The 13,661-nt window shown below is 54.6% G+C and overlaps 1 protein-coding gene across 2 annotated transcripts in view; it reads left to right on the forward strand.

Moving 5' to 3' along the window:
- LOC111154170 (EARP complex and GARP complex interacting protein 1) overlaps positions 1-13,661 on the forward strand; it is a 128,604-nt gene that overhangs the window by 81,134 nt on the left and 33,809 nt on the right. For both annotated transcript variants that reach the window (XM_022513599.1, XM_022513600.1), the window contains one exon: positions 6,562-6,718. In XM_022513599.1, coding sequence (XP_022369307.1) covers positions 6,562-6,718 — 157 coding nt within the window. The remainder of the gene's footprint in view (positions 1-6,561; positions 6,719-13,661) is intronic.

Raw genomic sequence — 13,661 nt, forward strand, 5'->3', positions numbered from 1 at the left:
AGAAAATCCAGATAAATTTTCCATATGCTAGAAATTTCTTCAAACTTCTTTCCTTTTATTTATCAATTTTCAAAAACATGTACGGTTCTCTACATTTTGCAAGCATAGCTAGTGCGGTTTTCTTTTTGTCTTACATGGACTTGGGCGCTGCCCCGAGTTGTCCTTCTGTCACTGTTCGTTTATGCAGGGGCGGCCTGCCTCAGGGGATCCCACGTGGCCTCCCCGCCCCGTGGCGTTCCCCAGTTGGGTTGGGCAGCTCCCTTGTTGGCCCGTCCTGGAGAGCCTTCACTCACTCTTTACTCAGGCCCCATGCACGGTGCCCGTGGAAGAAGGTCCAAACGTGCTGTACCCATAGTGTCCCTGTGCTGTGCGGACGCCATAGTGGGCCACGGTGGTTCTGGAGGCTGTGCTCCTTCTGGCCAGCGTGGCAGCCGCGCTGTAGGATTGTGCATCTGGGGCTTCTAGAATGGAAATGGTGTGCCGTCTTCTCCCACTCTCTGCCTGGTGGTTTTGTGGCTGTGCCCGTGTCTTGCCTGTGTGATGCTCCTGACTCGTGTCCGGGCTGCCAGCCTCTTTCCTGATGAGCGTGTCGTTCACACTGACGCCAGATTGTCTGCTCTTAAGCATGGAGCTGGGCCTGGTTTTCTTTGCCTTGATGGAGCATGTCCTCTCCATGCCAGGCCCTGTGTCCTCACTCAGAGCTGACAGCCCCCACCCTGCTATCTAGAGCAGACCCTCTACAGCCCTCCGCTTGTCTTCATACCCTTCCTGGTCCATCCTGGAGGGCGTCAGACCTCTTTTCTTTTGGCTTTCATTCATTTTACCATGTCCCAAATTGAACTCTTGGCCTTTCTCGACCCTCCAAAGCCACTGGGCTCTTAATCCTACCTGCGGACTGCCTTATGTCCACTTCCAAGTGCCCCAAGTCCCCCTGGGGCTGCGGCCAACTCACCCGCTCTCTGTGGGAGGCGCTCTCCTCCCTGCAGCACCTGACCTGACCTCTCTCAAGGCACCTGCCCACCTTGTGCTTGTGTTACTTCACCCTTCCAGTACGATTGGCGTCCTTGTGGGCAGTGTCTGATTCTCACCCAGCTCTGTCTTCTCATTACCAAATGGGAACAAGTACAGGCACAGAGAATTAAGCCAGAGGCCAGATGGTTTTTGAAGTCACTTACTGCGACCTAGCAAACACCCACAAAATTTCAGTGGCATGTTGACCGTTGTCACTTGTGGCTTGAAGGGATCCCTGCTCTGTCCCTGAGAAGAGTCCCCCCCCCCCCGTGGGAATTAGGACCTTCGATCCTGTGCGGCCCAAGTTAGGAGCACAGGAAGCACAAGGGGCTTGTGGGTCCTGGGGGAAGAGCAGGTGGGCTCAGCCCTGCTCTCACTCCTGGTTCCCAGGGCTGTGGGTTCTCGTATTAGGGACATGCCACCATGCAGAAAAACCCAGGTCCCAGGCCCGCGGCTTCTTGTGTTGGGGACGCAGTGTCATGTAGAAGTACCCATTCCCCAGGCCGTGTGTTCTTGTGTTGGGGACGCAGAACCACATAGCAGGAGTCTGTGGAGTTGTCCCGTGCCTTGTGGCCCTGCCTAACTGTGTCCCGGCGGGTATGATGGCGCTCTGTAATGAGTGACACTTGGTCCCTTGTTGCCCCTGGTCCACTTGTGAGGGCCCAGAAGCATGGCTAGAGCAGTGTTTTAAAATGCATGTCATTCTCTGGAACCCTGACATTCTTCCCAGGAAGCCCCTGCTGTCCCCTTTCTGTCGCTGACACCTGCCACCCCAGCATGTCCTCCAGATGGTGTGAGCCCTCTAGCCCTTACTCCCACTCGGCCAGCAGCTCGCCGTGTTGCCAAGCACCTGGACTGGCCTGGGGTGTCCCCAGACGCAGAGCGTGGCGGCTCCAGGGTGCGGAGTCCCTCAGGCGGTGTGCGCTTCCTTTTGGGTGTCAGGTGCAGCGGACCCAAACCTCGCCTGGTGGTCAGGTCCTGAAGCTCCGTGGGCTGTCCCCCACCCGCTCACTGGGGTCTGCCGCGCGCAGTGTGAGGCTGTCACTGTTAGGGCTCGGGCTCGGTTCTGCAAGGCGCCCAGATGTCTTTGGGGTGGGCTGTGACAGCAAGTAGGGGTGCTCATGGTTCTGCAGCAAAACCACGGGCAGTGCTTCTCTCCCAGACGCGTGGGTAGCTTCAGTCGCCTGTCTTCACGGGGTGGGAAGGAAGGGGTTTGGAGGCCAGTGTCCATGTGGCACGTACCCGAGGCTGGTGGAGCTCCTCAGTTTGGCGCCGCAGCTGGGAGCAGGTGCTCCTTTGAGCAGGGAGTGGCCCACAGACCCTCCCCAGGACCCACTGACTTGGTGCCGAGGCCAGCTGGCCAGGTCAACAAGGCCCTTCCATGCCCTCGATCCTTAATGTAGACACGTCTCCACTGCCTGTGATGGGGTGGGGCATCAGCGTCAGCCCCGTTTTACACTTGCGGACCATGGACATGAGCCCTGGCTGGGTCTGCAGACCCAGGAGACCTGTTGCGACCAGGCTGTGTCCGGGACTTTATTTCCTGGCCCCCTAAAATCCCCACCCTAACAGGGGACACGACACTTTAGGTCTCAGACCTTGTGTTCAGTGGGCCTTGAACTTGGTTACTACCCTTTGCCCGCTGTGTGGCCACCAACCAAGGGGCAGCGGGCCTTGGGTGCACACTGAGCTAATCATCAGGTAGGCACTTGCCCTGGTACTACGGGTTCCTCATTCCTGGGGATCTGGCCACATTTTCTGCCAGTGGGTTTTAGGTCTGAAATCTGGTCTGGTCTGGGTGAGGAGTCATGACGTTTAAGGCAGTGACTTCCCTCAGCCTCCTGCTCCTCCATTGCTGTGTCCTCGGAATGGATGTATGTGTTGCATGCATGCATGTATTAGGCAGGTTATGCTCTGGTGAGAGACCATCTGTTTTGCTCCTAGGAATGCTGTCTCTTGTTATCTGTCACCACAACTCAGCCAGTTGGCTACCTTGGCTGGCGTGCTGCCTTGTTGGTCATTACGATAATTGCTGCCCCCGACTTCTGGCAGTCACATACCGTCTCCAGGCCACTGTTGCTGTGGGGCCAGGTTTCGCCGCCGAAATCAGGAGTGGCCACAATGCTCGTTATCAACAAGTCACACTTTGTGGCAGTCTCAGGACTAAGAGTGGAATCATTGGGTTATCTGGTAACTGAATTGTCCCCTGCCAAGTGTTGTCCGAAGTGTGCTGTGTTACGCTGTGTCCAGTGATCTGTGACAGACCCGTTGTTCTACGTCTTTGCCAGTACTTGGTATTGTTGATCTTTTGAGAATTAAATTTTAGTCATTCCAGTAGGTGTGTAGTGTATCTCGTTTTGGTTTTATTTTGCCTTTCTCCGGTTACAGTTGATGTTGAACACCCTTTCTGGTGCTTGCTGACCATTCATGTTTTCTTCTGTGAAGTGTCAGAAGCAGTCCTCTGCCATTTTTAAAAAATTGGGTTATTTGTGTTATTAAATTGTAAGAGTTATTTGTATATTCTGGATACAAGCCCTTTGTCAGGTATATGTATTATGAATATTTTCTTCCAGGTTTGCTTTATTTTCTCTTAAAAAAATATTTTATTTATTTAGTTATTTGAGAGAGAGAGAGAATGAGTTGGGGAGAGCAGCAGAGGGAGAGGGAGAAGCAGACTCCCTACTGAGCAGGGAGCCCAACCTGGGACTCCATCCCAGGACCCTGGGATCATGACCTGACCTGAAGGCAGATGCTTAACTAACTGAGCCACCCAGGTAGCCCTTGTTTCATTTTTTTCCCATCGTTCTTTCCAAGTATTTAATTTTGTGAAGTTCAGTGTCTTTTGGTAGATAGAAGCTCTTAATTTTAACCCGGTCTTTGTTACCATTCTTTTCTGTTATGATTAGTGTTTTTTTCTGCCCAGTTTAAGAAATCTCTGCTTATCCTAAGGTTGTGAGGATATTCTACTGTGTGTTAGTTTGTCTCTTACATTTTGGTCTTCAGTCTGTTTGGGGTTGGTCTTTGTGTATGTTATGAGATATGAATATACAACTGATGCAGCATCTTTTCCTGAACAGACCACCCTTGTGCACTCCAGCACAGCAGCATTTTTGTTATAAGTCAGCTGGCCGTCCTTGCAAGGTCTGTTTCTAGGTTGCATCTTCTTTCTCTGGTCCCCTCACCCATGGGCCGACACCAGAGTAGTCTCAGACTGGTGAGCCAGCTGGTTCCAATCTTCTCCATGACGGCTCCGTCGACTGTGCGGGCAGTTCACATCTCCGTGTAAGTGTAGAACCTCAGGAGCGGGTTGTTGGCTTCTATCCAAAAGCTTTTGGAACTTGAAGATTCCTGGACGCTTTACAGCAGTGAAGGTGTCTATGGACATGGTATACCCTCCATGTGCAGGCCTTTACTTCCTCTCAGCCTTGGTTTTCATTCTGCCACATACACATCTTGCACCTCTGTAGTTTGAGATTTATCGGATATTTGTTTTTTTCATGTGACTTAATATTTTTTAAAAATTTCTAAATTTTTGTTGCTAATCTATAGATATCCAGTTAATTTTTATATATCACCTTGGTGTTCAGCAATTTTGCTAAATTCCCTGTTTTGTTTCTAACAGTAGAGTGCAGATTGTCTTAAGTTTTCTACCTACATTGTTATTAACAAGTAGTGGTGTTTTGATCTCTTCTTCTCCTGTTCTTAAATCTTTGCTTTTCCTCGCCACATGAAGTAGTCAGGGCGTCTAGTATGGTGTTAGCTAGCAGCCGCAGTACAAAGCATTCTTGTCTAATTACTCTTCTCGAGGGAAAAGCATTTAATGTCTCACCCCCAACTGCTCCCTAGCAAGCAATTCTAGGGACAGACTGCCCTTGCTGACACCTGAGCGGAGTTCCCCAGAGGAGGACTTTGGTCTGTGGGGACTCTGCCGCAGACAGGCTGTGCGCACCTCCTGCATGGAAGCTGTGCCCAGTTCTCACACTGGTGGCTCCGTCCCTGTGCAGCTTACACAGTTCTTTTCCCCAGTGTTTAGGGCGACTTACATCATCTGTGCCATACAGGGTGGATGTTGCAGCCTTCATTTCTTTCTGCCTCAGCGCTGCCAGCCCTGTCTTGAGGTGGAAATTCTCATATTTTAGGAGTGATGCTACAGCCTCACAGGCTCTGCAGAAACACCGGGTGCCTGGAAGGTTCTGCAGGAAAATCCGTCTCTCGTGTAGAAAAGCCAGGGCACACCGCATTTCCCTGGGTAAAACGGGAAGGCTGACATGATGTGTATACATGTGGCTCAGCAAGCAGCATGTGAGATGAGCGCCGAGATTGGGGTCTGAGAGCCCTGGCGGAAAGCCTGCCCACCCCCCGTCCTCTGATCGTGGGTGACAGTGGTCACTAGACGACCCGTGAAGCCAGGTGTCTGCCTGGCTGGTGTTTGGGTGGAAGGACCACAGAGCTGAGACGTGGGATACTCCCCGTGTGGGTGCGGCCCTCTTGTGTTCTCATTTCATGTGGGAAACACTGCGTGGTATTCTCTGTTCTGCGTTCCCGTCATGGTGCTCACCCGACATCGGCTCTGATGTAGAGCAGGAACATCTTCCTCGTTCCGCCGTCATGAACTAAAGGCCTTCGGAAGGGAAGGTGTGCAGCACATAAGCAGTTTGGACCTAAATGGAAAGCACATTGGACAGGATTTGTATTCGGGAATTTTGATTACACATTTATCACATAATGTTACATCTGATTTTCTTTTTCTTTTTTTTTGGTTTCTCTTTTCTTTTTGTCTTACTGAAACGTTGTGTACAGGGCAGAGACCTGGCTCCTGGCATGTTCCCTAAAGCCGGGTCTCCCTGGTCTTTCTTACCTAAGCTTAGTTTCCTTATCCACATGGTGACATTTCAAAGTGCTTTGCAAATTCAGATCCCTGGGGCACCTTGAAAACCAAGCATCAGGATTCCAGGAGGTGGGCGGTGAGCAGCCCCCATTGGCTGGGGGAGACACTGTGTCCATGGGTGCCTTCGGGTGCTGGGCTGTGCTCCGCCTGGAGAACCAGGCCGCGGCGGGCAACACTGTGTGCGCGTCCATGTGGGGCTCCCACGCGCTCTCGCCTTAGCGCCCTGGGCTCCGGTGGTGCCCCTGTGGGTGTTGGGTTCCTGTGGCTGGGGCTGTCCTGCAGCCGTGCCCACCGTGGCCCCAAGCTGCACTCGGTGTTTGTGTCCACCACACACCCACCCCCGCCTTTTGCTCCCTGTGTTGAAGAACCATGGAGGAAGGACCGAAGGCAATCGATTTTGAAGAAAATTAAATTTTCTTCTGAAACAGAATGATGGTTTTGCAACAAGGCAGCAGGGGTGAGGCGGCTGTGGGTGGGGAGCAGTGGCTGTTCCACAGGCGAGCAGGGTCTGTGCCCCCCGCTCCGCTGGCTCTCTGTGGCCCGTGGGTGTGAATATTTTACGGAGCGGACCTGCCCTGCGTCTGTGGCGGGGTGGGTATGCGGCGCCGCGGGGACTGTGGCCGTGCACCGCGCTCTGCTGACATGACCCTCTGTTGCTTCAGCTTCAGACAGCAAAGTCCTGACGTGTGCGGCCGTGTGGAGGATGCCGAAGGAGCTGGAGCCCGGTGGCCACGAGTCCCCTGATGATTCCGCAAGCCCCGCGCACACGCTGGAGCTGCTCTGTCACCTTGACAACACGGCCCACGGCAGCATGGCCTGGTAGGGCTCTGCGCGTCTCACTCGCCCACGGAAAGCCTGGAGCTCGGGCCGCGTGCACATGCCCGGTCCCGGGGCCGCGGCTCCTGCTCGGGGCCCTGCTTTCTTGTGAAGAGATGCTATGAATGGCCGGCTCGCTCTCTCTCTCCCTTCCCTCCTTCCTTCCTTCCTTCCTTCTCAGTCCCAGCTGTTCTCCAGATTTGACGCGTCGCGGGAAGCCTGCTGCGTACGCTGTGCAGGCGCCTGTGTGCGGGTGTCCCCTCTGTGCCAATCCATGCTGCCGGGCACCTGCCAGGACGAGGGTGAGCTCGGGCACTGGAGAGCACTGAAGTGCTCTGTTGCTTTTTAGCTTCGTAGACGCACTTGTGTTCTGCAGCCCTCAGTGTAATTTGTGGATGTGTACTTTGGGCTGAAGGCTCCTAATTTCTTCTTCTGGAGAGTGAGTGAGGGCACGGTGCTCCCGAGCCCTCTGCATCTTTATCCTGCGTCTGTCTCCTCCGCGTGTCCCGAGCACCACCGGGATGGAGGTGCTGCCAGCGCCCAGCAGGGCCCCTTGGCCCGTCGCTGCCCACGTGCTGTGGCCAAGGCTCAGTGGTGCTCACCTGACTTGGCTCCATGCCCAGGGGACCTCCTCAGCCCTGGAGCCGCTGCAGATTCCAAAGGCCGAGCTTTCTAGAAGGGACTGTGGGCGCATAGCGTCGGTACGGGTGTTTACAACAGTAATTACTATTTTACTCAGTGTAGTATCACTTCTGCGTGCACACTCAAGTGTGCATGTGTGCCACCTTCTGTTTGGACCAAATCTACTAATTAAATAAGTTTAATCCAATACCTATTTATTAAGCACCTGCTGCACACACCTGCCAGGCTCTAGGGACACCAAGGTCATGGGTCGGGAACCCGGCCTGCAGGAGTCATGCGCGATCCCCCAGGGGAGACCTGCAGTGTGAACATCGAAGCAGCACAGGGCAGGCTGTGGCATGCCCTGCGATCGTCAGGAGCTCTGGGCTGTGGGCCCCCCGAGCAAAGAGTCATTAATTTTTACTAGTGAAATTGAAGAGGGGTTTGCTTAGGAGCCAACCTGCAGAGCTGGGACTGATGCGGTTTCTGTCAGTAGCAGTGGGTCTTGGGCGGCAGAGGGAGCAGGGCTGGGGGTCGCTGCCATCTGTGGAAGTCCTTTGTGCTCTCGTTGGTGGGCGATGTGCCAGATCATGGTTCCTTCCCCTCCCAGAGGTGTCAGACCCCATCTGCAGGAAAACGAGACGCACAGGAGCCCTGCCGCTCTCACGAGGGGCTGCGAGAGTGCAGAGCGAGTCTGGAACGTGTGCAGACACACACGCGTGTGCATATGAGTGCAGCGTGTATGTGAGTGGCGGGGGAGCAGGGAAGACACCGAGCAGGCAGCAGCGACTGTGGGGAGGTCAGTGTGTGCAGATAGCCTCAGTGCCGCTGGTGAGTAAACCGAGGGTGGAGCTCAGAGGAGCAGGGGTGCTGGTCGGCTGCCCCACCTCTCACCTGTGTTCAGATGCCCCGTCCAGTGTTCCTTCAGAGGAGCGGGCACCCCTGTCTCTGGGTACTTGTCAGGAAATGAATGTCAGTGAAATGTTCAGTCTTGCTCACACTCCCCTGATCCCAGTCCTATCCTCACACCCCCGGTGATCACACACTTGGTGGTCACACCCATGATCGCACCCCGTGATCACAGTCCCATCCTCACACCCCGGTGATACACTTTTGGTGATCACATGCCAGTGGTCAAACCCCTGGTGATCCCACCCCCCCGTGATTGCACCCTGTGATTGCGTCCTTGTGATTACACCCCCGCGATCACACTGCCACGACTGCACCCCTGTGATGACACCGCCGTGATCACACCCCAGCTCACACCCCTACAACTGCCCCCTGTGGAAGGGGAACTTGCTAGGAAGGAACCGTTGATATATAAGCGCATCGGGGGAAACCGTCTTCCGTTTCCCTCTTCTGAATGCGCTGCTATTGTTCAAAGCGTTTCTTGCATCCTTGTGTTATCCCTTAGGTCGCTGTACATGTTTGCTGACGTAAAGGTGAGAGGGAGCTGTGGTCCACCGCAGCTACAGGAACAACCCAGACAGACCCTGTGTGCCTGTCACCCATCTCCCCCGGTGGCGACACGGTCACCGCTGGGGACGGGGTGTTGATAGGGCCCGCCGCCTGTGCACCCTGAGTTCTCTACCGTGGCGTCCTGTGTGTCTGTTGCTACAGCCAGCACCGTAGTCAGCGCGCAGAAACGGGAGCCCTCCTGCTGCCTGTTTCTGGCCACAGCCCAGTCCTCCTGTTGCTCTGTCCCGGATCCCCAACGAGCCTGGGTCTGTGCTTCTTCCTGTAGACTTGTCCTTTTGAGAAGCTTCTGTGAATGGAATTGTGCACTCTGGAGGCTTTGATTGTGGCTTCGTGCACGCACTGTGATTCCCGGGGGTCCTACCTGTTGTCCCCTGTGTCCGGCGGTGGCTCATCCCTTTATTCTGAGTGGTAGTCCGTGGGACCACGGTTTGTGTGACCATTCGCCTAGTGAAGGACGGCTGGGCTTCCCCCGGGCTTTGGACATCCTGACCAGGCTACTCTGACAGGAATGGACAGGGGCCCACGTGAACATGGCTTTCATCTCTCCCGGCCGAGTGCCCGTGTGTGCAGTTCGTTGGGCGCCTGTAGGTGTGTTTTGGACAAACTGCCGGAGCCTCCTTTGGAGTGGCTGTGCGTTTGATGTCCCCACCAGCAACATGTGAGGACCCAGTCTCTGCACCCTCACTGGCCTTTGGGACTGTCATGTGTGGTTCTTTTCAAGTGTCTTCAGCGACGTCTTATTATCAGGTAGGGAATTTGGCTTTTGGAAATTGAACTGTGGTGAACACATGAACGAGAAGGTGCTGTTTGTGGTCGAACTTGAGGCGACTGGGTAGTTGAGTCTGCTTTCCTTTCCTATTTAGAAATCGGGACTGAAGCAGCTCCAAGAGAGGGGCTCCCAGACACATGCTGGGCATTGGCCCCGCTGCTGGCTAAGGGAGCATCCCGGAACAGCACGCAACCCAGTCTGCGGGCTTGATTCTGTGCCCCACAGGGCACCGTGCGGGCTCATGTCCTCAGGGCCACTCGCCTTCTGTTTGCCCTGGAGCAGCTGGGCCCCAGCACAGGTGGACCCACACCCCTGTCCCAGTCCTCCAACACGCAGCTGGGAGCAGTGCCCGCAGCCCACCCACCACTGAAGATTCTTGAAGGTCTCCTGACTGTGTTTAGTTTCATCTCCCACCCACGGAGGCAGACAGAGTGCTGGCCTGGGGGCCACACACCCCGTCTCTTGTGCTCACCTGCCCTGGGGCCACATAGGGTTACTGGCTGGGAAGTCACCCCTTTTTCTCAATGGTAGGTGAAGATTCCCGAAAAGGAGGAAACACTTCATAGTTGTAACCGTAAGCTCCCGTGGCTCCGTGGCAGGGTCTTTGTGGAGTGTGGCCCCTCCATACTCATTAGGATCCTTATACAGATGAGCCAACCATCTGTTCTCTTCCTTTCTTGGATCCACAGTGTCGGGGGACAGGTCCCAAGCTGTGCCCAGAGGGGTTGCCCTGTAGCTTCTGGTGTGGATTAACGAGCCACCGGCTTTGTGGTGCAGTGTTCCCTCTTCGGAGAGGACTTTTCTAAAACAGTTGCTGTTCCATGCCCACCCACATATTCTTGTCCCCCCGCCCAGCTCATCTCGTGTGAAGTCATGACCGTGCTGGGCACTCTGCCGTGTGTGCTCAGGCCCCCGTCACTGAACTTCCTCCCGGCTGAGGCCTTGTCCGGCGACCGGGGCGCCCTCAGCATCAAGGACAGTGCCGGCCACATGCCTCTGCCGTGCGAGGGGGCCGGGACCAGGAGCCTTCCTGAGGTTTGCAGACACTGCCTCCTCCCCACGCGACCCTCTGAGGCAGGGACTATGGCGGAGACGGTAACTGCCCTCTGGAAGGCAGGAGCATGCATCCAGCCTCTTCTACTCAGTGGAGTCACTGGGATTCAGAGCCAGGCAGGCCGACCCCAGGACACCACACGTTGCCCAGAATTGCCTCCCTGCTGAGTGAGTGAGCGAAAGGAGCCACTTGGGGTTGTCACACTGCGATTTGGAAGTTGTTTCTGTTGCTGGGAGTGTAAATACATCTTCACCAGAATAAGTTCTGAGAACGTCCACACATCTTCCAGCTAGTCCTTCATGGACGACAAGTGTAGGTAAGTCGTGCTTTCCAGGGAATTCCTCATTTTGCAAGTAATAAAACCCCTTTCATTTCTCGCGCGCTTTCTCCCTTCCACTGCGGTTTGTTCCTGCCTTCAGTCTGCGGTGAGTGTGGGAGAACTTGACACTGTCCCCGTGGGCACGTGCCTCCTTCCTTCCCGTGTGGTGGGGAGGGCTCTCTGGTGAGCACTCCAGCTCCACACTCGTCAGGGGCCGCCGTGTCCCACACTAAGTGGCACACACCTGTTCCTCAGTGGGCCAGTCAATAGCTCATAGCCTTCTTCCTCTCTGCCTGTTGCTTGGAGGGAGTGGCACCGCAGCCCACCTCGCCTGGGACTCCGGAGTGCCCCCGCACTGAGGTCAGTGCAGCCCACAGCCAAAGGCAGCCCCTGGGGATGCTTTGACCAAATTGTGAAGTTTTCCGCATCTTCCTGTATCTCGCCCTATTATACTTCAGGCTGTGTGTGTTAGCTGCCTTGTATTTTTCTGGAGTGGGATGAGATCTACATAACTCAGTAAAATGAATAAAAACCCACCTTACTGTGGTAAGAAATGACGTAAAAGAGTGAGTCCCCTGCCATGCGTGTTGTTGGCCCTTCTTCCCTTCCCAGGGTGGGTAATTGGGGGGGGGACTCTTCACAGCTGCCCCTGTGTGTGTGCATGTGTGTGCGCGCATGCGTGTGTGTGCGCACGTGTGTGTGTGTGCGTGTATGTGGTCATTCTTCCCTGAGTCAGCGACTAGACCAACAGTGCAGGGCCTTCATCTGCAAACACAGCGTGGACGTCTGTAGTGGAGTGACTGCAGCTCTAGCATGTCCTCCTGGGCCTCCTGTCCTGTTCTCACCAGCGTCCTCAGGAGCCCTGGCAGTGGGGAGGAGTAGGGAGTTCCCCTCGTGTGAGCCCGCTGGGCCGCTGTGAGCCGTCGTCTGCCCTGCAGCGTCATTGCCGTTGGCTCAGCGCTGGTGAGCCACGCGGGTCCTCTCGGGCTTCTCCACCTGCTCTCGGTCATGGTGAGCCCCTCACGCCCCGCTGCTAAGGAGTTAAGCATCCTAGCTGCGGATCGACACTGCCTGCCTGTGAGTGGAAGCCCGGTAAAGCAGTAGAAGCTCTGGTGTGCTCCTGGCATGCTCCTGGCGTGCTCCGACTCCCGGGGGTGCGTCCGGGGTAGTCATGCCGTCACCTGGTTTCACGGACAACGAAAATCTCCTTTAAAGGAGAAGGCACTAAACTTAGTAACCAGCCACTTTCCAGGGCTGGCCGGGAAATGAATGACAGTCTCTGCACCCCTAGAGTTCTGATAGGTGGACGGGAGGGAGCGTCACTGCACTGCCGAGTGCGCTTGATAGCGACGGGGTGACCGGCTGACCTCCACTTCCTGAGCCGGCTCTCTGCCAAGTGCAGGTGGAGGTAAGCGTCACCCGGAAACGCCAGGCAGGCTGAGCCCCGTGGGCGTGCGCACTCCCATCAGGAGGAGGAGAGGGGGTGTGAGCCGTGCTGTTGAGACAGGAGGGGGGAGCAGAGGAAGAGCCGTGTGTGAGGCCACCGATTCCATAGGGAGTTTGGCCAGAAAAGAAAGGATTCGGCCTCATCTCTCTTTTCCCGTTTATCTTTTAGTCCAATCTGATGGAGGAGTGAAAAAAATAAATTCAAAAGTATCCTTGACACCTTACAGAAGCTATCTTTGAGGACAAGGAAGAAATTTGAAATTCAGAGATCTTTAGCACGGTTTTACAGCCAACCGTGCTGGAGACTTCTCAGTGATCGTGACGGTTTATGATTGTAGATTTATCAGATCTCGTAAGGCTTGTGTCCCTGCTTTTTGGCTTTACCAGCCTGGGTGTACTGAGGTGTAAGTTGCTTCCCTGGTTCCTGGCTCACTACTAACGTCCGGTAGCTGTTACAGAGGCCCAGAATGAGCCCACACCCCTCCTCCTGTGCAGGGAAAGGACCGTCTTACGGTGTTCTGGGACAGCGTGAAGAGCCTTCCTTCCTCAGGTTTGTTCACGTCTCCACCATACGCCGAGGACGGTTGTCCCGTGTCCCGGACTCTCGCGCCCTCCGATGCTGTTACGATTCCATGTTAGGGAAGTGGTGGAAAACTAGCGGAGCACGACGTGCAGGTGTGTCTTGCACTAGAAGCCACACGCGGAGTCTGAAGTGTGGTGCGCTGAGTGTAACCACACCCACCACGAGAGACATGCACATCCCTTCTACGGTTTCAGCCCAAGTTTCCATGCAAATGCGGCTCAGAGTGTGTTTCAGGCAACCTGCTTACCAACCAGCCGGTGTCTCCCAGAACGTGTGAGTTCACCCGGGGGGCAGCGGTGTGTGCAAGGGACGAGTTTGGAGGAAGGTAGCATTTAGTTCTGTTGGTGATTGATTGCGTAAACGTGAGGTTTAAATAATTTAAAAAGTTCAAACCTGAAGGTGCACTAACTCCATGCATGGGACTTTTAACCATTTTCTCCTGTTTGAAAAATGGGGTGGGGGAAGAAGAAAGAAAACTTGATTAAAAAGAAGAGGAAATGCCCAAACCACTATTTGGAATTTGGGTAGACAGTTTTATTCGTTTATTTATTTATTCAAAGATTTTATTTGGGATAGAGCAAGAAGAGGAAATGCCCAACCACTATTTGGAATTTGGGTAGACAGTTTTATTCGTTTATTTATTTATTCAAAGATTTTATTTGGGATAGAGCAAGA

This window comes from Enhydra lutris, unplaced genomic scaffold (genome assembly GCF_002288905.1).
Source record: "Enhydra lutris kenyoni isolate GAN:26980312 unplaced genomic scaffold, ASM228890v2 scaffoldscaffold35, whole genome shotgun sequence".
Taxonomy (NCBI): domain Eukaryota; kingdom Metazoa; phylum Chordata; class Mammalia; order Carnivora; family Mustelidae; genus Enhydra; species Enhydra lutris.